Consider the following 26863-nt stretch of genomic DNA (forward strand, 5'->3'; position numbering starts at 1 on the left):
ATAAATATACTTTGCAGTCCATCACAAAAGTGTTCATTGTAGGCTTTTTTTCTTCATCTTCCGAATCCTTAATATGCTTCTAGTTGATTCAGTAAACTCAGTAAAATTAGTGAAATATATATCCAAGCATTAGAGGAACCCTTATAGAAATGATTCAGAATATTTTTGTTATGAAAATATAAATCTGATATAAACAGCAACTATATTATGTATTAGATATTGTTTTAATCAGAAACCACGATGTCCAGTAGGTTGTTAATGAGAAAGTAAGCGCAAATCCCATGCAAGTATGGACTGGTTACTGAATTACATCTAAATATTAATAAATGTAAGGATGAAATACATTTCTGTGAATTCTTACTTTTTATACTTTGTTATGCTTCTAAGTTTAGTTTAGTTTAGTTTTATTTAATTTATATACCGCCCTTCTCCCTGGGGACTCAGGGCGGTTCACAGGGCATATAAATAAAAATACAATACTATACAAAAGTTAAAACAAAGATTAAATCAGTGCCCAATTAAAAAAACAATAATACAATTTAAAATGACAATTTAAAACCCAACTCCCCCATCAGGCCAGACCGGCCAATTCAAACAAATGGGTCTTCAGACCACGACGGAAAGTTCGGAGGTCCGATGCCGTCCGGAGCTCCACCGGCAGTTGGTTCCACAAAGCCGGGGCACCCACAGAGAAGGCTCTCCCCCTGGGGGCCGCCAGTCGGCATTCCCTGACCGGAGGCACCCTGAGGAGGCCCTCTCTGTGGGAACGCACAGGGCGGAGGGGAGTTGAAGCCGGCAGCAGGTGGTCCCCGAGGTACCCCGGACCCATACCATGTAGGGACTTAAAGATCATAACTAAAACCTTGAACCTCACCCGGAAGACAACTGGTAACCAATGCAGCTCGCGGATCTGCGCTTTGCTTTCAATTTATTTATGTATCATTTTACAAAAGTTAGAATACCTGGTTTTTTAAGGGCTTCAAAAATGTGCAATAATTCCGTGGAAATATTTTCATCTTAAAGCATAACAGAAAAATATATTTCCTTGTGTGTTTCATTGCAAGGTTTATGACTTTGACACTATAGAACTGCTGTCAGTTCAGAATTAAGTAGTTTAAGGAAGAGAACAACACCTTGATAGAAATTTGGGTCCTCAACAAACGTTAAGATTAGAAGTAGTTTAGATATTTTTTTCCATTTCAACATTAAATTAAGATTTTATAGTTAGGTCATTGAATTATGGCTTTCTAAAACAGAACTTGTTTATAACTGTTGTGGAATTCTTGGTGCTTGTTGAGAATTATTGAGCTTGGGTGTTCATTTGCAGGTGTTTCATTACCAAGTAGGCGACATCATTAATTTGAATGAGTGGGGGATTTGCTACCTGCTTGTACATAATAGCTTCCCCTGCCAATTGTCATAGGGTGTGGTTTTCTCCTCCTTGGTGTCTCCTTAATTATTGTTTTCTGCCTGTCTGGTGTTGATTCCTGCTTATCTGTGCATGGACTGCTGTGTTCTGGTGTTTTTTGCTTCATTCCCACATAGGCAGTGGTGGGATTCAGCCAGTTCACACCACTTTGGCAGAATCGGTAGCTAATTTTTATTATAACATTATTTATTTATAACAATTGTAAGATACTGTTCCTTGGTAGAATTTAATGATCCTAATACCATATGTGGCATATGCCATTCTGTCTTCAAGCTGGTTCTGTAAAACCCCTTAGGCTGTATGCAGGAATGAAGTTGGGGGTTGCTGTGTGTGCTTTGGAAAATCAGCTACAGCCAGGCAGAAATGCTTCCAACCCCTCCCCCCCTCATGCCTTCATACATTCACTTTACACATGTATTCAAGCCATGTTGCAGTTGCCCGTGATAATTGATCCCCACATTCGGGTTTTCAAGGATGAACTAATGTTCAGAAGCAAGTTCACTCAACACAAGCTTTTAGCTTAAAAGAAGCTGACACTAAGACTGAGTGGAAAGGTTTGTGTGTGTAGGAAGAAAGGTGATAATCAAATGGCATACAGAGAGGAGAAGGTGACATCAGGAGATTGACAGTTATTACAAGCAAGTAAGAGGACTGTCACTCCACTTCTAGGATTAGAAGCTACAACGAGCAGCTTATCCTACTGAGAGCTTGGAACTTTGCTGGGAGCTCGATAGCAATTAGAAAAGAAGCAAACACTGAACTTCAAAATAGCACCTCATCCCAACTAATACAAGAACTTTTGGGAAAAAAGGCAAAGGTTGTATGCTATTTTATAGACTTTGGGCTGAACTGAATATTAAAAGACTGAGTATAAAGGATTGAGTATTAAAGTCATATTTATATGGCCACAGCAACTTGCAGGTCCTAGACGGATGGAGTTGACCCAAAGCTGTAGGCTGTTATTAGGAAAGGTGAGTGCTACAGTAAATCATTGTTTGCAGATTTGATGCACTATACTTGGTGCAGCCTTTGCAAAATAAAGAACCTCACAGGCTGAGAGATAACAATAGGTTAAAGTTATTTAGTAGCCTATGTGGCTCATCAGAAATTTGAATCTTTAATCTCTAAATAAAGGCCAGCTTTATTGCATTTCATTTTACAAGAGTTTGTATAAACATTGCTGTTGCTATTCTTCCTATCATTAAAATTAGGAAGCTGTAGGATATCTGTCAGTATTCATGTATCAATAATATACTTTTAGTGAAATGTGCAAGCAGTATAATCAATCTGTAGCATGCTAGTGTGTGTAGAATGTTTTGACTAAAGACAGAAATCCTGTCTTAAAAACTTGTTTTCACAATTTTTCTAAGCTTTCATATAGTTTACACACTGATTGCCAAACATTGTTCAATGTGAGCATTCTAAATGTATTTTTTTTTAAAAAAAATCATTTTACTTGTATCTACCTTGTGAAAGCAAAGGTTAAAAAAACTTTTAAAATATTTTGTAAGATTATGAATCTCTCAATTCATAATCTTACAAATGAATGTTTCCAATTACAGTAATTCATTGATCAAACCTTAACAGCTATTAATGGGAAATAAAGAAATTTCCCTTTTTAAAAAAGCATCATGTATATTTATTACTTCACACTGAAGTATGAATTCATTCCAACAAATTTTAATTACTTGTTTGCATATATCTTGTTGTAATGCTAAGAACCTTTTTATATAAAAAGCACCCATATATAAACATTAAATTGGCTTCTAAAGATTTAACTAAATAAGGTCAATTTATGGCATTCAATCTTCTGCTCTTTCTTCTTTCTTTGCTGGAACATTGTTTTATCTACTAAGTGTTCATTCCTAGACTTTCTGCCAATAACAATCAGCCTTCCCTATCCATAACAATGTTCTGAAACTTTTTCTTCCAGTCTGCCTTCTTTTTTCTTCCCTCTCCTTTGTGTGGAAGTCAATTCTTCTACCACTAAATTGATTCTTACAGCTTGTAACAATTAAATATCCAGCAGAAGAGATGAATCTTTACTGTTTTTCTAAATGCTAAGAGACTGAGAAGCCTAAGTGCAATTCCTGAAGTGTATCTCATGATAATTAGAATATGTGTGTGTGTGTGTGTGTATACAGTATGTCAAACACGTCCTTCGTAGGATGTAGGATGAAAACAGGAATTTCCAAGCAGGAATGTGCAACAAACAAAAGGCTTTATTCAGCTCAAAAGCACAAAAGCAAAGTCAGCCCTAGGAGTAAATTGTTCTCAGCGCTTACATAGCCATCCAGAGACAGGACCCTGCCCTTAGGCCACAAACCAGCATCCGCCCACAACCCTTTATAATCCCTCCTCCCCCTTGCAATATCCTTTGCAAGACAGCCCACGCTGCTCTATTCTGCCCACCACCCTCCATGCGTCCTATAAGCCTCCTCCCCCACATCCAACAGTCTGCTGCAAGTCTGCTGCAAGTAGTCCAGGCAAACCCCAAGCTCAGATGGTCGTTTACAACTCTAGGGGCCGGTGCTCATCTCCGTTTCAAAGCCGAAGAGCCAGCGCTTGTCCGAGGACGTCTCTGTAGTCATATGGCTGGCATGACTAGACGCCAAAGGCGCACGGAATGCTGTTACCTTCCCACCGTAGTGGTCCCTATTTTTCTACTCGCATTTTTATGTGCTTTCGAACTGCTAGGTTGGCAGAAGCTGGGACGAGTAACAGGCACTCACTCTGCTACGTGGCACTCGGGATTCGACCCGCCAAAATGCTGACCTGATTGACAAGCTCAGCATCCTAACCCACTGAGCCACTGTGTGTGTGTGTGTGTGTGTGTAATCAAGTTGGTGTTGGATTTTAGGAATGATATAGATGGTTAGGTTTATTAACTTTATGATTTCCAGGACCAAACAATAATACATATGTTACAAGAATATCTACTACAAATGAACCAAATAATGATTTACATTAAATGGGAACAATGACTTCTAAGAGCCATTGCTAATGACAGATATTTTGTCACTGCTTTAGAAATATTTGCAGATTGATCACTATATAGTATAACAAGGACTTCCTGCTCCTGCAACTAGGTAAGAAATGTAATGATAGGTGCTATTAGTTCCATATGTCATTGAGTATATAGTGGATGGAATTAATGACACCTATCATTACTTCCTTTTTTAGAATGATAGACTTCTCAAGAGTTTGTTTTCACATAATGTGTCCTAAATGAAATAATTCGAACCTGGTCATATCTGCCTCAAGTGAAAACTCTGGACTGATTTGTTCCATGATCCATTTCTTTGTTTTTCCCCTCTTTGGCTATTCATGGTATTCTAAGGAGTCTTCTCCAACATCAAATTTCAATACTCAATACCTTTTCTATTCTGCTTCTTCAAAACTGAATTTCCACTTCCATAGAGTGCCACGGTAAAGGAATTTACAGATAACCTCGTGGAAGGTGTGAAAGAACCATTATGGACTGAAAAAAAGTTTGAGGCAAGTGTGAGAAACAAACACAAAATAACTATTGCCTTTATGATTCTGATCTTTTTTTTTAACCTATAGACACATCACAGCATTTGAATATCTTGCTACCTATTAAATGTGATCCATAGTATATTTCTCAACTACTGGTCGGTTGGTTGATTTGCTTTTTATTGATGATAATCAATCCAACAGGGCTGATGTTATCCACCACTTCATTATATTCACTCTCAATTCCAAAGCTGGTTGTTATGTCTCTTGTAATTTATTTGATCTTTATATTTAAATCTAGTCCCAGTTTAAAAATGCCCCTTTTCTAGAGCTTTCAAATAATTCTTCAGCTACTAGAATACTATCATCAGGCTAATACATTGATGTTTCTTCTTCTTCCAATTCACCATCTTGATATATATCCAATGTATTGGTTAACTAAATAGGAGAGAATATACAGCCCTGTCTCACTTTGTTTCTCCATGTTCTATATACCATAGTTTTCTATTCTGTATATATGTGTCTTATAAGATCAATAACATATTCTGGCATTCTCATTTTCCCAAGGACATCCTACAGCTCGACATGATTGACATAATTAATAGCCTTTATGTAATTAATGAAGGACAAATTTATTTCTTGTTGACATACTTTGACTTTCTCAATTATCCAATGTGTATCAGGAATAATGTCTCATTCCTTCTAAAACCAGCTTGAATGTCTGGCATCTCCCTTTCCATATATGGTTTCAATATTCTTTGAATAATACTAAGCATTATTCTGCTAGCATGTTCAAATAAGAATAATGTACAACAGTTTTCAGACTTTTTAAAAGTCTGCTTTCTTTGTTATTGGTAGGCTGCCCTCTTTGTGCATCTCTCTCTCTCTCTCTTTCATCTTTCTCTCTCTGTCTCTCTCTCTGTCTCTCTCTGTCTCTCTCTCTCTGTCTCTCTCTGTCTCTCTCTGTCTCTCTGTCTCTGTCTCTGTCTCTCTCTGTCTCTCTGTCTCTCTGTCTCTCTGTCTCTCTCTCTCTCTCTCTCTCTCTCCTGTTTGTTTGGAATGTTGCTTCTGGTATTTCAATTGAAGTAGCTCTCCCGCTCTCAGTGGTTTGTGGGCTGGGTCATTATCAATGTGTCTGTTTACTGATTGGTTGCTTCCAAATTGTTAGTCAAATGTTAATCTTGGTGATAATCTCTGCTCATCTGGCTGTTGATTGCTGTGGAGGAGTTGCTTTGGTCTTTTTGTTCTCTTTTTCACTTGTTTCTTTCGAATGGTATGTAGATGTTGTTTATGTCTATGTGCCATTGATGGTCAGAGTGCTAGGAATTCTCTAGTTGTTTTGGACTTGGCTTGGTCTAGGATCTTATTCAGAGGGCAAGCCACCAGAATATAAAATGAGAGCAAACCCCACTTCCTACTAGTATTCATGATGTTACCTAGTTTGGGTAATGAAACATCTTCAAGAAAGCAACCAAGCTCAGAGAGCACCAAGAAGCCCTCATTTCAACCATGAGCTGCAAATATTCTCCTCATTGTCTGAGAGTTAAAAGTAAACACAAGGCTGAATTCCTGACTACACAGGGAAATATTTTCATGACTGAGTGAATCTTATTAGATCTTGTCATCTAATAAAGCAAGACTGAAGAGTTTATGTGAAAAGATTTATAAGAAATAGAACCAGTAAGAGCTTAAACTATATTTTGGAGATTGCATGAATGCATGAAGAGGAATCTACAAAATATTTTTTCACTAATTCTCCAGGCTGGTATAAGTCAAGAAACATTGATTATAAAGTGGTATATGTGAAACTTCAGTCTTATCTCATAATAAGGCTTAGCCTCATAATAAGACTATTGTAAACCATGGAAAACCAGTTAATAAATCATTATTTTGTCAGAGTAATTCATGCTGATAACTTGGTTTGCTTTCTTAACAAAAGCCAGATGAGCTGTTAAGAGAATGATCTTTTCCCCAGGAAAACGGAGTAGGAAAGCTTCCCAAAGCAGCAGTTTCTAAATTGTATATATCATTTGATTTCATACTAGTAATAAATCTAAATGGTGGGCATTAAGAAATCAGAAAAAGACCTTTTTGATAACCTGATTAAATGAGCTTTCAATAAAAAAAAATGCTTAGCGTGGAGATAAAATTTCTATTTTGAGACCCATACAGAAATATGAGCCACACAGAAATATGAATTGTGAAAAGGACAACTGTGATCAGAAAATGGGAAAACAACCCAGATGTGGAAACTGACATAAAATGAATGTCATCTCTCTATATAAAAGGCAGAAAACAGGAAAGGATTGTGAAATAAAGACCATGTCCTGATGATGGTAACAATACCTTGCCTTGGTGAAAATTTCATGGTTCTGTAGGGAACCTACAGAGTGATGCTCAGCAAACTGATAAAATATCTGCTGAAAAGTGGCAACTAAATATGGCATTACTTGGTGCAGGACTGTAGAGGTGTTTTTCTTTCTGCATACAAGGTCATTTGCCTGTCTGTGCAATATGTCTGGCATTAAATGTGGACAAGACAAGGGAAAAAGAGAGTGTGCTAAAACAGAATAAATGTCACCAGAGTAAAAAAAAAAACATGATTTTTTTTACTCAACGTTCTCTTTTTTTAAAATAAGCTGACCTCATTCCCCATTGACTCTTCCCTCCCAAACCCAGCTTGAAAACCATAAGTTTTTGGCAACAGCTGAAAAGATGCTGGGGGTTGCACAAAAATCCTATCACTGTTAGCGTACTGTTGGATGATTGCAGCAGCCCTTTTAATTCACTGATATTGGAGACAGGGATGCCCTACCCAACTATTGTCAAGTAGCATTGTCACTGAATACTAATGTCACAAAGTTGTTTGTGAAAACGCATCCACATATAAATACACTACACACATATATACAGATAAATGTCAATTTTTGGGAAAATCAGGAGATTCAGGCAGTTCAAATGAGTATAAAGATTTATGGCAAGCTTAAGCTTGCAATCTGAGCTACTAATGATCAAAGGAAATTAGTGGGAGTTAAGAAAGGCACTCAAAGATGGGGTGCACTTAGATCTCTTGTGGGCATGCAGGGACTCATGACTGATGATGCATTTAACCCCTCTCTCTGGTAATGACCTATAAAGCCCTAAGTGGCTTGGGTCTGGGATATTTGAGGGAACACCTGCTGCCAGCATCAAGCTCCCTTCGGCCAGTGCGCTCGCAGAGAGAGGGTCTTCTCAGGGTGCTGCCGGTAAAAGATTGCCAGCGGATAACACCCAGGGAGAGGGCCTTTTCTGTGGGTGCGCCTGCCCTCTGGAACCAGCTGCCCATGGAGCTCAGGACTACCCCTGACCTACGTTCATTCCGCCGAGACCTGAAGACTTGGCTCTTTGAGCTCTCTGACCCAGGCTGAGAATTTTAACTGGGTTTTATTTTCAGGGATAATTTAATCTTTTATTTGTCTTTTAACTTTGTATTTTGTATTGGTATGATTTTAAAATGCCCTGTAAACCGCCCTGAGTCTTCCGGGAAAGGGCGGTATATAAATCTAATAAAATCTAAATCTCTCAAGCTCAGCCTGGTCATCTCTTATAATAAACACACAAACAAGTGTGTATACACCCATTTATATATGTACGCACTCATACACAGAGAAACTGACACTCACCCACATAAGCTTTTCTGTTTTTTTAAAAAAGGAGAATCAAAGTTTGCTTGAGTAATTGGTACCAAGTGATAAGCTTATCATTTGGTAAACACATTTTCACTGATGCATTGATAAAGCTGTCTGTGACAGGAAAGACCCGATAGTCACTCCATTCAGTCATTTTCCAATGGCAAGCATACTTTGTTTTTGTTTTTCCAAAATAGACCCTGTTAAATCTTGAACACATTGAAAATTAACCCAGTTAGGACTGCTGGTTCCCAGCACTTATATTGTACTAAAAAAAAAACCACAACCCAATGTCTAAAGAGCAAAAGTTGCCCAAATGCATATAAATGAGGTGAGTATTTCTTGTTACTATGCCAGATTAATCTATACATTACAATGAAATGATTTTCATGGAAAAGCTTTAACAGCAGTGACTCCTTGTCATTATAGCAAACTGGCTTATGCAGAGGGAAGTTAGTGATATGTGAACAATCATTATACTATGTCAAGTTTCATTTTAAAGACCATAAGTAAACCTTTTTATGAGAAAAGCAAACTATTTCACACTCCTATGGAAGGACATAAATCATGTTTTTATGTCCTCTATGAACCATCAGAAGACAAGTTTTAATATTTCAGATGGGACAAGCAATCTATCCACATGAATCATAATTTGGCTTCCATTATAACCAATCTTATGGATAGCACTCAATAGTTTATGCCTAGTACAGTTCTAAAATTAATAACAATGTTTGATCTTGGGAGTATCTAATCCTGCACAGGTTTTTTTCCTAAGAAATGAAGGCAGCCAATCATTTGCACCTTTGTAGCTGAAAATAACTGGATGAAATTATTTTGTTACTGAGGAATGCTGAAGGACAGATGTGAACAGTTTACAAAAAAACCCCCACCCAGATTCAAAATAAAGCCATTTTGATGCATGTCATGATGCTGCAGCTCAAAAGGATCTGTGGTTTTATTTAATTTTAGGTACATTTAGACTTTAGTAGCCAAGATAGAATGTAAGATTCTCTCTCTCTCTCTCTCTCTCTCTCTCTCTCTCTCTCTCTCTCTCTCTCTGTGTGTGTGTGTGTGTGTGTGTGTGTGTGTTTAATTGCTCAATATTTTAAGGAGCCTGTGGGGGCAATGGAAAATTTCTTTCTGTGAGTGGAAAACATTATTACTTGTCAGAAAGAAATAGGAAGAAAGGGAGGGAGGGAGGGAGAGAGAGGGGAAGGAGGGGGAGAGAGAGAGAGAGAGAGAGAGAGAGAGAAAGAAAGAAAGAAAGAAAGAAAGAAAGAAAGAAAGAAAGAAAGAAAGAAAGAAAGAAAGAAAGAAAACCTCACCTGATAGCTGTTTGGTGCTCAATGCAAAATGATTTTGTTAGTGATGTCAATAGAATAAGAATGTTCATCCATAATAGAGGAGCCTAAAATTGTATTAGCAAGGATTGTTTTTAGTAAAGTTTGCATTCATTCCCACTAAACTGTGGTAAAAGTATGAAACCTAATTACAGCACTGCTGTTCTTTTAAATGTTCTCTACAGTTGCCTATCAAATTTTCTCAGACCATCATATTTAGTTCAAATTAATTTATATGTTTAATACTCACACTGGAATGATTAGGATAATATGTACATACGTGAAAATTCTATTCTACACAAATACTTTGTTGTATACATTGGATTCAGCTAAGAACCTTGTTAATGGCATCCCTTATTTTAGTGTGGCTTGTGCATATTTTTCTCCTAATATATGCTCTTTTTTACAATTTATGTACAAGGAAAATTTAGTGCAGCTGGACAATAAACTCATTTTTGAAGCAGAAGCCATCTGTAGTAGGAAAGATTGCTGTAGGTATATTTTAAATCAGAGGTTCTTAAACATCATTGCCACCTGTCCAACTCTGCCCCAAATGTAGCTAAAATAAAACAGAGACAGATGGTGTACCTAATGAAGATTACTTTTGTCCCTGACCTGGAAAAGGTGAGCAGATGAAGAGAAAATTGAAGGAGCTAACCTATCTCCAAACATGCTTTAAAGTTCCTGTGGGAAAGAAACTCTAGAGATGGAAAAACTTGAGAAGAATACAAACTTGCTAATCATTTTGGTAGAAGCTTGCCCTTTGCAGAGTTCACAAAAGTAAAATTATATTATACTAAACCCCAACCTACTTCAAGCCTTGAAGCTTATTTCTCTTTATACTTATAATGAAATTATGTATGGGATATTAATTTTTAAATCTTAATCCATAATATTTTCTTATCTGCCACTACAACTTAAAGCAAAGGAATCGGTCAAGTTTGACTACATCTACTTTACCAATTTTAGATGTGTTAATCTTTATTACCAAAGCCTTTTAAATATATATATTCAAAGACTACGTTACTTGTTTTCTTTTGCAAACCTGTATTTTAATAAAAGCCATTTCCTCATTTGTAATACAGCTTCATGCATACTTTCCTGTAAATATATGAATTTTGGCAGAAGTAGAAGAGCATCACATTCTGGAAAAGCGCAAACATTAGACAAATATATTCCAGTTTGTATTCAAGAAATAAGTACATTTTCCTCTGTTATCAGTAACTGAATCAAATAATGACAGTCATTTGTTAAACAACCATCACTGAGAAAGTATCATAACTTATGCATCACCTGACCAGATCCTTCTGAGTCTTTCACTTCAGACTTTTGAAGTTGTTAATGCATTGGCTAATGATATCAGTGTAATATATATATATATATATATATATATATATATATATATATATATATATATATATATATATATATATATATGTGTGTGTGAATAATAACAACAACAACAATAGGAAAAACAGCTGGATGACAGATTAAATAGATTGTAAACCAAAGCTTTGCATGGATAGCATTTAAAAAACATTGAAGGAAAATGTGATAACAACTTGACATGGGCATGGCTTAAGATGGGAACCATCAAGAAAGAAACAGAAGGCTTAATACTGGCTGCTCAAGAACAAGCACTACAAACTAATGCCATGAAAGCAAATATACAAAAATCTACTGACAATCCAAATTGCCGACTTTGCAATGAAAAAGCTGAAACTGTTTCACATTTAATATGTGAGTACAGCAAAATAGTGCAAAATGATTACAAAGCTAGACATAACCGAGTTGCTAAACTAATCCACTGGGCGTTGTGTAAAAAATACGACTTGCCTGTGTCTGAAAACTCGTGGGAACATAGGGTGGAAAAAGTTGTTCAGAATGAGAGGGTGAAGATCTTGTGGGACTTCCAAATACAGACATTTCATCATTTTGAACATGCTAGATATCACAGTTGTAGAGAATCGAAGTGTACAGTTGATTGATATCACTGTACCAGGAGATGCTAGAGTCGAAGAACAAGAACTGAAAAAAATTATGAAATACCACGACCTGGCCATAGAAACTGCATGATTATGGATGAAACATGTAACATGATACCCATTGTCATTGGCGCACTGGGAACTATGTCCAAAAACTTTGCAAAATACATCAAGAAATTGCAGCTTCCTGCAATTACTCCAGCAAGCCAACAAAAAACTGCGCTACTCGGAACATCTTACATTTTAAGGAGATACCTGGTTAATACTTAGGATGCTGGCAGCAACCCGTGTCAACCATTAGTGCCAGTCAATTTGAATGTTCAGTTGACTGAGGTTCATGTTTAATGAATAAAATAAAATAAAATAAAATAAAATAAAATAAAATAAAATAATAATAATAATAATAATAATAATAATAATAATAATAATAATAATAATAAATAATTAGTAGTAGTAGTAGTTGGAAGTGACCTTGGAGGTCTTCTAGTCCAACCCTGTGCTCAGGCAAAAAACCCTATACCAGGCATGTCAAACTGCTGGCCCGCAGGCTGGATGCGTCATACTGAAACCGCGCCTACTCCATTGCTGGCAATGGGGAAAAAGTCAGGATACGTTGTGATATGTTGCGTGACGTCGCAAGTTTGACATGCCTGCCCTATACCATTTCAGACAAATGGTTGTCCAATCTCTTTTAAAAAAAAACTTCCAGTGTTGGAACATTCACAGCTTCTGGAGGCAGGTTGTTCCACTGATTAATTGTTCTGTCAGGAAATTTCTCCTTAGTTCTAGGTTGCTTCTCTCTCTAATTAATTCTAAAATCATTTTGGAACAAGCTTTCGTTTGTTAGCACCATTTCTTATTATTTGGCTCATTTTTTTTCCCAACCAGAGCAATAACAAACAGAAAGGAAAGAAAGAAAGAAAGAAAGAAAGAAAGAAAGAAAGAAAGAAAGAAAGAAAGAAAGAAAGAAAGAAAGAAAGAAAGAAAGAAAGAAAGAAAGATAAAGAGAGAGAGAGAGAGAGAAATTGAGTGTGGAAATCTGTAATCTAATAGTAAATTATCATAAATTATGATAGCAGACAGAGAGATATAGGTACACATACATACATACATGCATACATACTAAACATACATGCATACATACATACATCTACCAAACTGTTAGGATGGTATTTAATGTGTACACCTCGAAAAATGATAATGTCCTTTTTAAATCAGTAAAACAATTTGTCCCTGAGGTGTCTATTGAATCACAAATGTGACAGAAATTTAGTGAAATTTGTATTTTTAAAATGTTAATTTCAGAGATAAATGGCAAGCCTTCTCTTCCAGAACTATTTTAGGTGTTCCTTTTAATAGGATAATTTTAAAAGGCTGATGAGAATTCCATGGTTGTCAGAATATTTTACCATGATCATATCATAGTATGAAAAATAAAATTAAAAATAAGAAGATAATGGCATTCCAGGCATTTTATTAAACCATTCTGGCTGTTATAGCATTCTGATGCTGTAAATAACCAAGAACCACTAGTTTCCTTTTACAGAATTCAAAATGATATTCATATAGGGAGTGCTGCTTTGCTGAATCAGAGTGAACATAATTCATTTGAACAATGGGGGTTTGCTTCAGAAGAATAGATGGGTATATGGGATATTAATTTTTAGATCTTAATCCATAATATTTTCAGCTGATGTTGAAGATGCTACTTGATAGTGTCATCTGAATCTAATATTGGTTTAGGTTTTTGGAGCAGAGCTTGTTTCAGGATTAATACATTTTTTCCTGGGCAAATAATTTGAATATCTCCATTATACTTTATATTGTTCCAAACAGGTTTAATTTTCAGCTTTTTCCAGCTCTCAGTATGTGGCAATCATCTTTGGCACAACTCATTTTGTCTGGAAATTCGGGCTAAAAAATTGAGGAAGCTTGTACGACAGGCACTTGAGTTATGATTTATAACAATAATAGTTAACTTTCCTTCTTTTACTATTTTTATTGCTACATTTAATCTATTTTTGACTGATGGTAAAGTAATAAGAGAAATATTTAAAAAAAGCGCTTAAAGCATATTTTTATATTTAAAGATGGCAACAAGCAGAAATACGTACATCCAAGGTTGATAGCAGAATTAAATTTTCAAATATTCTGCTTTTGGGAATATATTTTGGATACTTGTATTTAGCATGTTTCCTATTAAAATTGTGCATCTCTGAAAGTAGGAGTTGTGCTTCTGATTGTAGTGTCATGAGACTTTTTTTCCCCTTTCTGCAGATGTTGATGAGTGTGCTGCTAAGATGCATTATTGTCATGCGAATACAGTGTGTGTTAATTTGCCTGGATCATATCGTTGCAACTGTGTCCCAGGATATATCCGGATTGATGATTTTTCATGTACAGGTAAGATTTTAACATGATAGAAGCGGCATCCACACAGAGAACCGGTTGTTCACATATTTGAATCCCACCACTGGAAGGAACTCATTCAAAGCAGCCAAAAGGACAGTAAGGTTTGTTCAGAACAGTTTAGTTCAGCGGAGGAGAATGGAGACTTTGAAAAAGGCACAAAATATGGGAGATGCGTCCCATAACAAGGACAAATAGTTCCAGTGTGAACTTAATGAAGCAATAGCAGTCTGGTGTGAAAGCACAGGGAGCGGTGAGAAAAGTGTCAAGATAGATTGGCCAAACTGATGATTAAAGCTTGTTGGAAAATATAAAAAAAAAATGTATGAGATTTGTAGTTCTTTGGAGTCATCACATACTACAAGGTTCTGTGTGCAGTGGGATGCATCTTGATTTTTTTTTTGAAACTTAAGCCTAGCCTGGTAAGCTAAACTTTGAGCTGAGTAGTTTATACCAAATGTTTCATTTAGGAAGTAAATAATAAAAGTTGCAAACTGTGTATGCTTCTATGAGTCGAAATAACTGGATAAAAATAACAAGTAAATTGGATGTACTTTCTGACCCTCAGTGAGTCATTTTTCCTGGAAAAATGAGATTGTTGTCTTAAATGTAGGACTTTGTGAAAGTATATAATGATTTGTTGGCTTTACATGGAAGGAATGCAAGTCTTATCTAGAGAAGATACCATTTCTAACTGCTTGCTTGCTTGCTTACTTACTTGAATAATTTAATAGTATTCTTTTCCTTCTCTTTCATACTAATTTAGAATGAGGCCTAAAGGCCTAGCATTGTGAAGATAGCTGTCCAGCTTCCCTGATACTACCAGTTATTTGAGTACCCCACAAAGCAATGGGTGCCAAAGCCCAAATGTTTGTATCCACTCCAAAGCTCCCTTTGGATGGGGTTGAATAAGGAGAAAAACATTCGTTCAGGACTGTTAAATCTAAGAACACGAGAGGCAGCATATTGAAGTGTTCAAGGTTCTGGACCAGGAAAGAGGAGACCCAGGTTTTGGTCGCTTCTTAGGCAGAAAAGCCAGCTGGATGACCTTGGGCCACTCAGTCCCTCTCAACCCTAAACCCATGCCAGGCTCTGTGAAATATCATCATGTGTTTACATTTTTAACTTTTGAGAAACAAGTAGAATGCCAAGAAAAACAATAACAACAAGAAAAACTTAAGCCTGTCTCACCGGGGGTCTGACAGCCTTATAAAATTAATCATGGTTAGAAGCAAATAGAGATGGGAGAAGTTCACTGAAAGGGAATAGTGAAGGGAAAAGGTGCAAGGTGCAGTCACTCTCTTCACATTCTGTATAATTAGATGATAAATGTTGTATTAATCTCTGGCAGGCTTAACTGTTTATTTCCAGGTGCATTCTCTGTACACCCCATTTTTCAATCTAAAACTTTTTTATTTTTTATTTTTTAAAAAAACGTGTCTTTGTTTTTGAATGAACTGCATCCGTCTTTGGAGATCAATTTCATAGCTCATCATTCAAGTGTGTTTCAGTGTGCTTTTGTGCTACAGTGAATTGCTTCTAACCTTCATTTCCCCACTGCATCTGTTATATGAATTGGTTAGATTGTCTTTGGTAGGCAATAAAGAATTCTCCAGATTCTCATATCTATAAAAGGATGAATTTCATACAGACACTGGAACAAATGCAGGCTGACCTGGTGCAATTTTAACAAATGATCTGTGAAAAAATAAACAGTGATTTGCCAAAGGTCTCACTGGAGTACCAAAGACAATCTGAAAAGTATATACAATTGCAGTTTTCAGTATAGATTCAATAGCATTATTAAAAGCCTTTCATGGTTCTGAAGAGAGGAAACAGAACAAGAACCTATTCAACAAGTATTCCCAGTTCATTTCAATCTGATGCTCCAATAAAACAATGCTACCTTTGTTCATTTAAATTATGCCGATTTTTTGTACCTCAAACAGGGAAACGTACATTATCTAAGATCTTTGTTTTTTTAATTGTTATTGATTATATTTCACCTGGGAATGCAGACCAGCTGAATATGTAAACAAATGCACAGAGCTCAATTGATGAGCTAAACTGGACCTAAACTTTGCTCAATCAAACTACTTTCCTATTATTGCTCTTTTTGATTCCAACAGAAGCCATTGAAGCAGCTTCTCTATCAGCTTCTCCACTTTTTTTGTTTAAATTTCAGAGTTCTTTTCTCATAAAATAACTTCCCTCATTTCTGCAAATATGCCAGGTATTGATTATTCATCCTTGAAAAAAATCGCAAAGTTTTCCTGCTGACTCTTCCTGCAGACTTTCAACAGTGAGGAAAGGCAAACATCTAAACTGCAGAAGGCAGAGAAGATGTTACCTGTTCACTTTCTTAGAACTAATAGATTCAAACTCAGCCCAGATAACTTCTATTATCTGCAGTGGATTTGACCAGACAAGTCTGAAGATACAAGTCTTTCTTCTGTTTACTGTTCCTTAATTCAGACTAATTTTCTTTGTGGTTGTATTCAGACCTGAATAGAAATTCACCAGGGGGCACACTTTTGTGAAAAGGTTCTTTAAAAGAGAGCCCATGGTGTGTCACAAAGTTAGATTTGTAGCAAGACATGGATATACTATAGAAGTAAATTGTATATTTGGGAAAGCAGAGTTCATCCAACAGCAGAGAAAAATCAATGATGTTTGTAAATAATACAGATATAATAAGCCACTCCTTGTTTGATATATTAAGAACAAAGCATTGTAAAAACTTTTTCTCTGTATTGTACATTATTGTTAAAATTGTCTTTTCACTTAGAGTAAGAAGAAGAACACTGTGTGAGAAAATGGATCTGTTGCTTGTTTAAGCATTTGTATAAGTGCATGAATTCATTCCCAATATTGTTCTCAATACTGTTTCAGGCTCCACTAGGGATTAAATATTAGGTATGATGAAACAGTTTCCCTCCAAATATTTTGGATTTCAGCTTCCATAAACCTAGAAAGCCAAAGTACTAATACAAGGCTTTGAAAATTATAATTCAAAATATTTGAAGGGCATAAGGTTAACTGTCCTAAAATATATCATACACAACCCTTGTAATATATTCAGTATATTATATATTAGACCACTGATGCATTATGACATGAGAATGGAAGTCATCTTCCTTTAATGCTTTTGGGATGAGTTAATGATGCACAGCTGCATTTTCTTTTTACAATTCTGGGCAGAAGGTAAAAGTATTGTTAGAAAGAGTTTTATTTCTGTGTTCATCTTTGTAGAACTAATGTTTACATTTTTAGGTTGTTAAAATACTTGTGTGCAATACATTCATGAACTAAAGTTTTCTGGACCATTTGAATATTCATTTTGTATCAATAGACTGTAAAATCTGAGCATATATTTGAAACCTGGCACCCACAGGATTTGTGTTTTATTTCAGGAAGAATCTGCTTAGGAAGGTATTAATATCCTTTTGCTCCTTAAAAAGAAGAGATAAAGCTCTAAATGCATGCAACTTCAAGTACAATTCTTTTTAGAATAGTTTCTCTCTATTTGTAGAAGAATTAGTAGGAGGACTACGACACATAATTGGACATGATTGTTCATTACCCAGGGGGAGGGAGGGAGGAAGGAAAGAAAGAAGGAAGGAAGGAAGGAAGAAAGGAAGGAAAGAAGGAAGAAAGGAAGGAAGGAAATGTATGGATAGTTGAAAGAAAGAACACATTCCTACACTAAATTTAAGTATGCTTGTTCCTTTATTATTGATGGCTGTTCAAAGAAAGAAAGAAAGAAAGAAAGAAAAAAGAAAGAAAGAAAGAAAGAAAGAAAGAAAGAAAGAAAGAAAGAAAGAAAGAAAGAAAGAAAGAGTACACCACTTCATAATGTCAATTCTAAAGCTGTTTGTTCTACTTGTTGTGATTAGGTTGGTTTTCTTTATATTTAATTTTGTTTCCATTTTTTTTTCATGGTGCCCTTTGGCTTTTAGTACTAAGAGTATGCAGATCCTTTGCATTTTTACTATCAAGATAGGATAACCAGTATAGTTTTTAATGTTTATTAAAGCCATGCTCATTTTCTTTCAGTCCAGCTTCACTTAATATGTATTCTGCATATGGGTTTAATAAATAAGGGGAGAGTATGCAACCTTTTGGTACTGTCCAAGAGCCTCTTGTTGCGAGTGAAGAAGGAGAGTGCAAAGGTTGGGTTGAAACTAAACATTAAGAAAACCAAGATCATGGCATCCGACCCTCTCAGTTGCTGGCAAATAGATGGAGAAGAAATGGAGGTAGTGACAGATTTTATTTTCCTGGGCTTCAAGATCACCTCACACGGGGACTGCAGCCAAGAAATTAAAAGATGCTTGCTTCTGGGGAGGAAAGACATGGCAAATCTAGACAGCACACTAAAAAGTAGAGACATCACCCTGCCAACATAAGTGCGTATAGTCAAGGCTATGGTCTTCCCAGTTGCAATGTATGGCAGTGAAAGCTGGACCATAAGAAAGGCTGAGCGCCAAAGAATTGAACTGTGTTGCTGGAGAAGACTCCTGCGAGTCCCTTGGACTGCAAGGCGATCAAACCGGTCAGTCCTAGAGGAGATCAACCCTGACTGCTCTTTAGAAGGCCAGATCCTGAAGCTAAAACTCAAATACTTTGGCCACCTAATGAGAAGGAAGGACTCACTGGAGAAGAGCCTAATGCTGGGAAAGGTTGAGGGCAAGAGAAGAAGGGGACGACAGAGAATGAGCTGGCTGGCTGGAGTCACTGAAGCAGTAGGTGTGAGCCTAAATGGACTCCAGAAGATGGTAGAGGAAAGGACGGCCTGGAGGAACATTGTCCATGGGGTCGCAATGGGTCAGACACGACTTCGCAACTAACAACAACAATGCTACCTTGTCACATTCTTTGTTAACCTGGAGCCAGTATGTTTCTCCTGCTTCTGTCCATATTGTGTCTTCCTGACTTGTATATAAGTTTCTCATGAGGACAATGAGATGAACTGGGAGTTACATTCTTTTCCTTAATTTTAAGTAATTTTATTGATTTTTTAAAAACAATAATAAAAGATAGTAAAGAATGAGATTAAAATAAAGATGAGAGATGCAGAAGAGAAAAAGATGTAAAGGAAACAGAAATATCAGAAAATATGAAAGAAAAAAGAAAAAAAAAGAAATGAAAAAGTGACTTCCAATCTTTTTCACAGCAGTTACAAATAGATTTAATATCACCATCCTACTTTGAAATTATATTGCATAGATCACTTCTTCCAATATCCAAGAGGAGAAGTACCTGAGGATTGGAAAAGGGCTGATGTGGTCCCCATCTTCAAGAAAGTGGAAAAAACGGACCCAGGAAACTACAGACCAATCAGTTTAACATCAATATCTGGGAAGATCCTAGAAAAGATAATTAAAAAAACAGATCTGCAAACAACTAGGAGCAAACAAAGTCATAACTAGTAGTCAGCACGGGTTTGTTAAAAACAGATCATGCCAAACCAATCTTATCTCATTCTTAGATAAAGTGACTAAACTAGTAGACCAGCCAAATGCAGTGGACATAGTATACTTAGATTTCAGTAAGGCATTTGACAAAGTAGACCACAACCTACTAATTGGTAGAAAAAGGTGGAATAGACAACATCACTACCAGATGGATCTGTGACTGGCTGAAAAACCATATTCAATGAGTAGTCCTCAATGGCACTACATCTGCATGGAGAGAAGCTTGCAGTGGGGTACCACAAGGTTCCATTTTAGGCCTGGTACTCTTCAATATCTTCATCAATGACATAGATGAGGGAATTGAAAAAGAACTCATCAAATCTGCAGATGACACCAAACTGTCAGGAGTAGCCAACACCCCAGAAGACAAACTCAGGATCCAAAAAGATCTTGACAAACTCGAACAATGGGCCCTTATCCAACAAAATGAGTTTCAATGTGGAGAAAAGCAAAGTTTTACTTTTATGTAGGAAAAACCAAGTACACATTGGGCAAGACCTGGTTTATAAACAGTAACTATGAGAGGGATATTGGAGTCCAAGTGGACAATGAGTTGACTATGAGCCAGCAGTGTGCAGCAACAACCAAAAAAACTGATACAATCCTGGATTGTATAAACAGAGGCATAGAATCAAGACCAGGCGAAGTACTAGTGCTGCTTTACAAAGCCCTAGTAAGACCACACCTGGAATACTGCAGCCAATTTTGGTCACCATATCACAAAAAAGATGTTGAGAGTTTGGAAAAAAATCAGAGAAGAGCAACTAAGATGATCAAAGACCTGGAAGTTAAAACATACAACAAACGGCTGCAGGACTTGGGTTTGGCTAGTCTAAAGAAAAGAAGAAATAGGAGAGACATGATAGCAGCGTTCCAGTATCTGAGGGGCTGTCACAAGGCAGAGGGGGCCAGGTTGTTCACCAGAGCACCAGAGGGAAGGATGAGAAACCATAGTTGGAAACTGATCAAAGAGAGAAGCAACCTGGAATTAAAGAGAAACTTCCTGACAGTGAGGACAATCAACCAGTGGAACAGCTTACCCCCCAAAATCATAGGTGCTCCATCACTGGAGACTTTTAAGAAGAGACTAGACAATCACCTGTCTGAGATGGTAGTTCAACAGATTACAAGAATCCAAAACTAGATAAAACCATTCAAAATATAAAATAAGAACAGCTCAAAGCAGCCAATAAAACAGCACAACATTCCCCCCACTCTCACAAAGCAAACAAAACAAAATAAAACCATATTAAGCCACTACTTGGAACCAAAGCAAAGTCTTTTTGGAACCCCAGGAAAGAAGGTGTTATTCATATCTCTGGAGGGATACTCTACTGAGGGTGAGGGCAATGACAGAGAAAGCAAGTTTTTTAGGTCCCCAAAAGTAATTATAAGGGACACAGAGCAAACCCATTCTGCCCAAAATAACAGGTGGGCAGAATCAATGAGAGAAAGGTAATATGTCAGAAATCAGTTCAAAGACCCTGAATGGTTTTAAAGATAACAAGAAGCACCTTAAATTGCACCCAGAAACCAACTGGCAACCAATACAGCCAGTAAAGTAATGGTAACACATGAGCACAGCAAGGAGTGCCCATTACTGTTTGCACTGCTAAATTTTGAACCAGCTGTAACTTCCAGTTGATCTGCAAGGACAGCTCCATATAGCTTCATTTCATTAGTCCAGTCATAAGCCAACCAAGACATCCAGAAGGATTTCCAAGTTTTTCACAAGTCTCGAATGGCAAAGCACAACCTCATCCAAGACCAACAGTGGAAACACCTGGAATTAACCACTGAAGAAGGAGAACTACTATGATGTAGTGACCCCCATTCCCAAGTCCCACAAAAAGAAGAATGTCACAGTCAACAGTTTTGAAAGCTACTAAGAAATCAAGGAGCACAGGAATAGATGCACTACCTTAAATCCAGCTCTGAGGCAGATCTTCAGTGATGCTAGCTACTGCTAGAAGTAGTAAGTAAATGGTTTTAACTAGAAGCTGTCAGTAGCAATTAACATTATAACTGGCTTACTGTTAAGCATATTGCCTGCAATTCTGAACAAAGGAAACCAACCCTAGTAATTATAATCTTTGACAATATTATAAAGTCTAGCTTGCTAATTTGCAGGAAATAAGTATTAAATATGATTACACATTTGTCATTAACGATAAAGTCATTTGTTTGCGGTCTACCCAAATACCATATTATTGATGTGTTATTGTAGCAGCAGCTCTGTTCTGTTTGCCAAAGCTCTGCTAGATTTACTAAAAATATTTGGAATCTTGTTCTCGGAAGAAAATTCACAATTTGACCACAATTTTGTATTAGCTATAATTCATTCTCCATCGGTATGGATATTCAAATGACTTTATCTCTGCTTCAGTAAATTGCCCATACAATGAAACAAGGAAATCTCTAGCTCTAGTCTTCCATTTGCCCATCCTGTTATTGTTATTGTGTTTATTATCCTGCTTGAAATCAAGCTAATATTTAAGCCAATAATAATAGCTTGCCAGTTCATTTATAGGCAGGGCCCATCAGGTATAAAGAACAATTAAGCAAGCAAGGCTATGGGGAAGGAAAGGAAATGGGGAAGTGTTCTTTCCAGAATATAATGAATATGGATGATGGTATCACACTTATTTGGAGCAGAACACTAGTTCTTTTCGACATACCATGATGACAGATAGCTTTCTTTAGCTTGAATGTAAGTGGAAAAGGCAGCTCAAGTTGTCTAGCTGGCTAGCAGGCTCAAATGAACCAAAACACAATATGAAATCAGCCACATTATGCTAAGGACAGCTGTGGGATGTGTTGTCATGCATTTGGGGACATTGTTGTCATGCAGCTCAGTCTTCATCATAGTTGATGGGCAGATCTTCCAGCTTGGAAAGAAGCTTGATGAAGAAAAAAATCCAATAGCTCATTTTTACGAACCGAGAAAAGATGTTAGTTTATAACAGACCCCCAATCGTGAGGCAGAATAGCAGAGAAACACAGGGCTTGAGAATTCATTTTCATTTGGAATTGCAGGTGATCAAAAGAACGTAGCTACGTATTCCTTTTTATGACTGTTTTTTTCCTTTTATTTTATTTTTTTGGTAAATAATGTGAAGACTTGACATTTACATTGGAGGAAACGTATAATTATTGTGCCTCATAGATTATTTATATACATTGAAGATTGGCATATCATTGGTACTCTATATGTAATTTTTAAATCCTACTGTTGTATTGTTTTATGATAAAAGAAATATGACTTGTGTGAAAAGGATGTATAGTATTTTTATTAAAATTATAATTAAATTATAAAAACTAACAAAAAATAAAAAAATAGAAAATGTAGAAAGGGAAAGAAATAGAGAAAAAAAAAACAAAAAATATAGTAAAGAAAAGAAAAAAGTATAAAGAAATAGTTTCTCCCTTCAGCACAAACAAACAATTTTAATAACTTAAAATTCAACAAATGATCCATTCTTCTCATATCGTATCTTTTATCTATAAACAAATGCTTAAAGGTTTTTCATTAAATTCTGGTCAGCATAAATCTAAGGGTTACTAAAGATAATTCCTCTCCTCTCCTCTTTATTGGCAATGAGCTACCAATAATTAAATGATTAAATTATTGATTCCAGTGATTTATTTCAGAACATCTCTTTTATTAAGTGGATGTGAGATCTATACTCTAGAGTCCCACAGATCACAGTTTGAAAACTCTTGGATAGACCAATGAAGTTGCAAGCCTTGAAACCACATACAGGAATTGGTGCAAGATGAATTTCTCAGCCATAGTAACAGAGTGGCTTGATGAGTTATTTTTTAATAACCACCGGACTTTCCAACAGATGTGTTCTCCTGAACTCTAAATCCAGGTGGAATGTTAACCATGAAATATCCTCTTGAGCAGAGGATATTTTTACTAGCATGGATCTCAATTAGGGGAATTTCTTCCTGGGCCTGTTTGTTGTTATGAATTTCTAGAACAATGAATCAATTGATATCAGAAACCTCCTGATTTTTTTTGTTTACAATATTTTGTAATCCTCCATTCCTTTTACAAATCAGCTACTAGATAAGGATATCAACTCATCCTCTATGTAAACCAAGGACTGCTGTGACCCAAGGCTGTACTAAATTTCCATCACATATCTTGCAGCTGTTCCTTGCTGATCATTCTCTTGTATATAAAAGCAATAATGCCTGGAGGCACAGAATAGACACCCAATGAACCTTGTCACCGCAATCTTACTTGGCAACTATCATATACTTCTACTAGACTTTTTTTCTTTTCATATAAAAAACAAAGGGTTCTTCGGATTATTTGATTCAGAAGTTTATAAACCTTCCCTTCCCTACTCTCATTTTATGCCAGATCTCAGTTTAACTACAGTTGATGAGATCACAGATCCTCAAAATTAGTCTGTGAATCTTACCAACACTATGTGGAAAGACTCTCAAAGAGATAAATACTTGGTAATAACTGCACATTAGAGGGCATATTGTTGATTACTCAGAACAGGGGCAGCATATTTTTCTGACTTTCTGAAAATCTGTAGATCAGACTATCCAACAGAATTGAATGGCAGAATTGCTGTTAAGCACTGGGGAAATCAGGAGATTCAGGCAGTTCAAATGATTGTAAAGGTTTATTTCAAGCTTAAGCTCTCTACAAGAATCTGAGCTACCAGTAGTTGTGGGAAATGAGTGGGAATTAAGAAGGCATTCGAAGGGACTGGACTTAGATCTCTTGTGGGTGCGCAGGGACTCATGACTGATGACATGTTTAACCCCTCCCTTGGGCTCAGCCTGATTCTCCCACAAATGCATTGGGTGAGGGTAAGGGGTACAGCAGCAGATGATGGAACAAGGGTGATGAAGTATAATCGTCATACTGATTGTAAAAGTGTGCCTTCAGTCATGGACTAGTGGCTGTATTCATCATCATTAAATGACCAGAAAAAGGTTTCAGAGTTCTGTTTAGAAGATGACATATCACAGGACAAGTTTTACCACAGAACAAAACATTTTTTTATTTGCAGTCCACCAAGATAGTTTATTGAAGTACTATTTGATGAATTGAATATTTATACAACTATTTTCTTATTTTTTATTTGAAACTTGTGATTCAATATTAATTTCATCTTTAATTTCACCTTTGACTGAAACAAAGTAATATACAGTACACAGTATACAATATACAGTAATAAAAAACACCATCCTAGTACAGTACAATTAAAAATTACCCAACTAGAACATTAGAATGTTAAATGCCTTGTTGTTCAGAGCATTACTATTGTCTGGCCCTAAAAAGATGACCGCATAGGCGTCATGTGAGACTCTTTAGATATTACATTAATGGAGAGTCAAGCTGAGAAAAACTTTTCTCCTGTTGCCAGATACAGATAATCCTTGTTTAGCAAACACAACTGGGACTGGCAACTCGTTTGCTAAGCAATGTAGTAAGTGGAAAATCAGATGCCCACAATGGTGCTTACAATTTTATTTTAACTTTACAGTGTCAGGATATGACCCCAAATAGCTGGATAAGCCCAAATGACAGGAAAGCTTTCCAAAACTTGATTCAAGAGGAAGCTGAATAAATGGGCAAATCTAATAGCCCTTTTTCTTCACTACATTACCCTTTGGAATGCTGATACCAGGACTGGAATAATTAGCAAGAAGGGAATTAATGTTTGCATTTACATTCATTACAGAGAAAGGGATTACATGAGCCCTGTGATGTAGTGTTTAGAATGCAGTATTGCCAGCTAACTCTGCTCACAGCCTGGAGTTCAATCCTGACAGAGCTCAAGGTTGACTCAGCCTTCCATCCTTATTATAGTCAGTAAAATGAGAACTCAGATTGTTAATATGCTGACATTGTAAACTGCCCAGAGAGTGGTGTAAAGCACTATGTGGGGTATAGTGTCAATTTTGCCATTGCTGCAAATTTCAGTTCTGGTTTCCCAATCTGATATTGTCAGCAAAGTTCTTCTTTTCCAATGTTGTGGCAACTTTGTCCCTGTAATTTTCAGCATATATCTTAGTGAATTATGATATGGTTCATATATGCTTTCTGGAATTATACCACATCAGAATGTTTATAGATTCGACGGAAATGTTATTTTTAGGAATTTCTGAGTATTTTGATGCATTTCTTTCTGTTGCTGTTAATATTCTGCAAAAAACAAAACAAAACAAATTAAATTATTATTACTTTTACTGATGTAGTATTCCATCCTTTTCATTTGCTGTTGCTCTAACCCTCATATTTAACAATATATGGTTGCTGATATTGCTATACGATCCCAGAGCTACATGCCTGTGTCAGATTTTTCTGATTTATTATTTTAATATTAGCATGGATAGGATTGGCTTATAAATTAGGCTCATCAATTATTGTGGCTAGACAGGGATTCCAAATTAAAGTATTTTGAAAATAGAAATTCCCAATGCCGTTTTGAATTCAGGAGGCCCTGAACAAAAGGCATGTTTGTTTGCGTGACCCCAAATAATTGCTTTAGATAAATTCCAAACAAGGAGGAAGATTTGGGTTCTGTAATTTTGAAACTTCAGACTTTTATACCACTAATACAGCTTGAAGGTGCAGCCCAAACATTGTATGTACAGCGAGAATGGAAGTATTTCTAGAGACATGTTATTGTTCTAATATGGCATTTTTAAATCTTTTTCTGAAATCCACTTTCTGCTCTCGTATCCATTTTGTAAGCTAAAACTCTTCCCCCACCCCATACTTTTTAGATAGTGATATAGATGGATAAGAAATTTAGTTCAGTTTATCCTTTTCACCAAGGGCTCAGTGGGTTAGGATGCTGAGCTTGTCGATCAGAAGGTTGGCAGTTTGGCAGGTTGAATCCCGAGTGCCGCGTAACAGAGTGAATGCCTGTTACTCATCCCAGCTTCTGCCAACCTAGCAGTTTGAAAGCACGTAAAAATGCAAGTAGAAAAATAGGGACCGGTGGGAAGGTAACAGCGTTCTGTGCGCCTTTGGCATCTAGTCATGCCAGCCACATGACCACGGAGACATCCTCGGAGAAGTGCTGGCTCTTCGGCT

At 36.5% G+C, this 26863-nt stretch overlaps 1 protein-coding gene across 1 annotated transcript in view; it reads left to right on the plus strand.

The window, feature by feature from the left end:
- NELL1 (neural EGFL like 1) overlaps positions 1–26863 on the plus strand; it is a gene marked incomplete at both ends in the record, with an annotated part of 577617 nt that overhangs the window by 345845 nt on the left and 204909 nt on the right. Inside the window, one exon of the mRNA XM_083355288.1 lies at positions 14177–14302. Coding sequence (XP_083211414.1) covers positions 14177–14302 — 126 coding nt within the window. The remainder of the gene's footprint in view (positions 1–14176; positions 14303–26863) is intronic.

Source organism: Vipera ursinii (assembly GCF_947247035.1).
Source record: "Vipera ursinii genome assembly, chromosome: 1".
In the NCBI taxonomy this organism is placed as follows: domain Eukaryota; kingdom Metazoa; phylum Chordata; class Lepidosauria; order Squamata; family Viperidae; genus Vipera; species Vipera ursinii.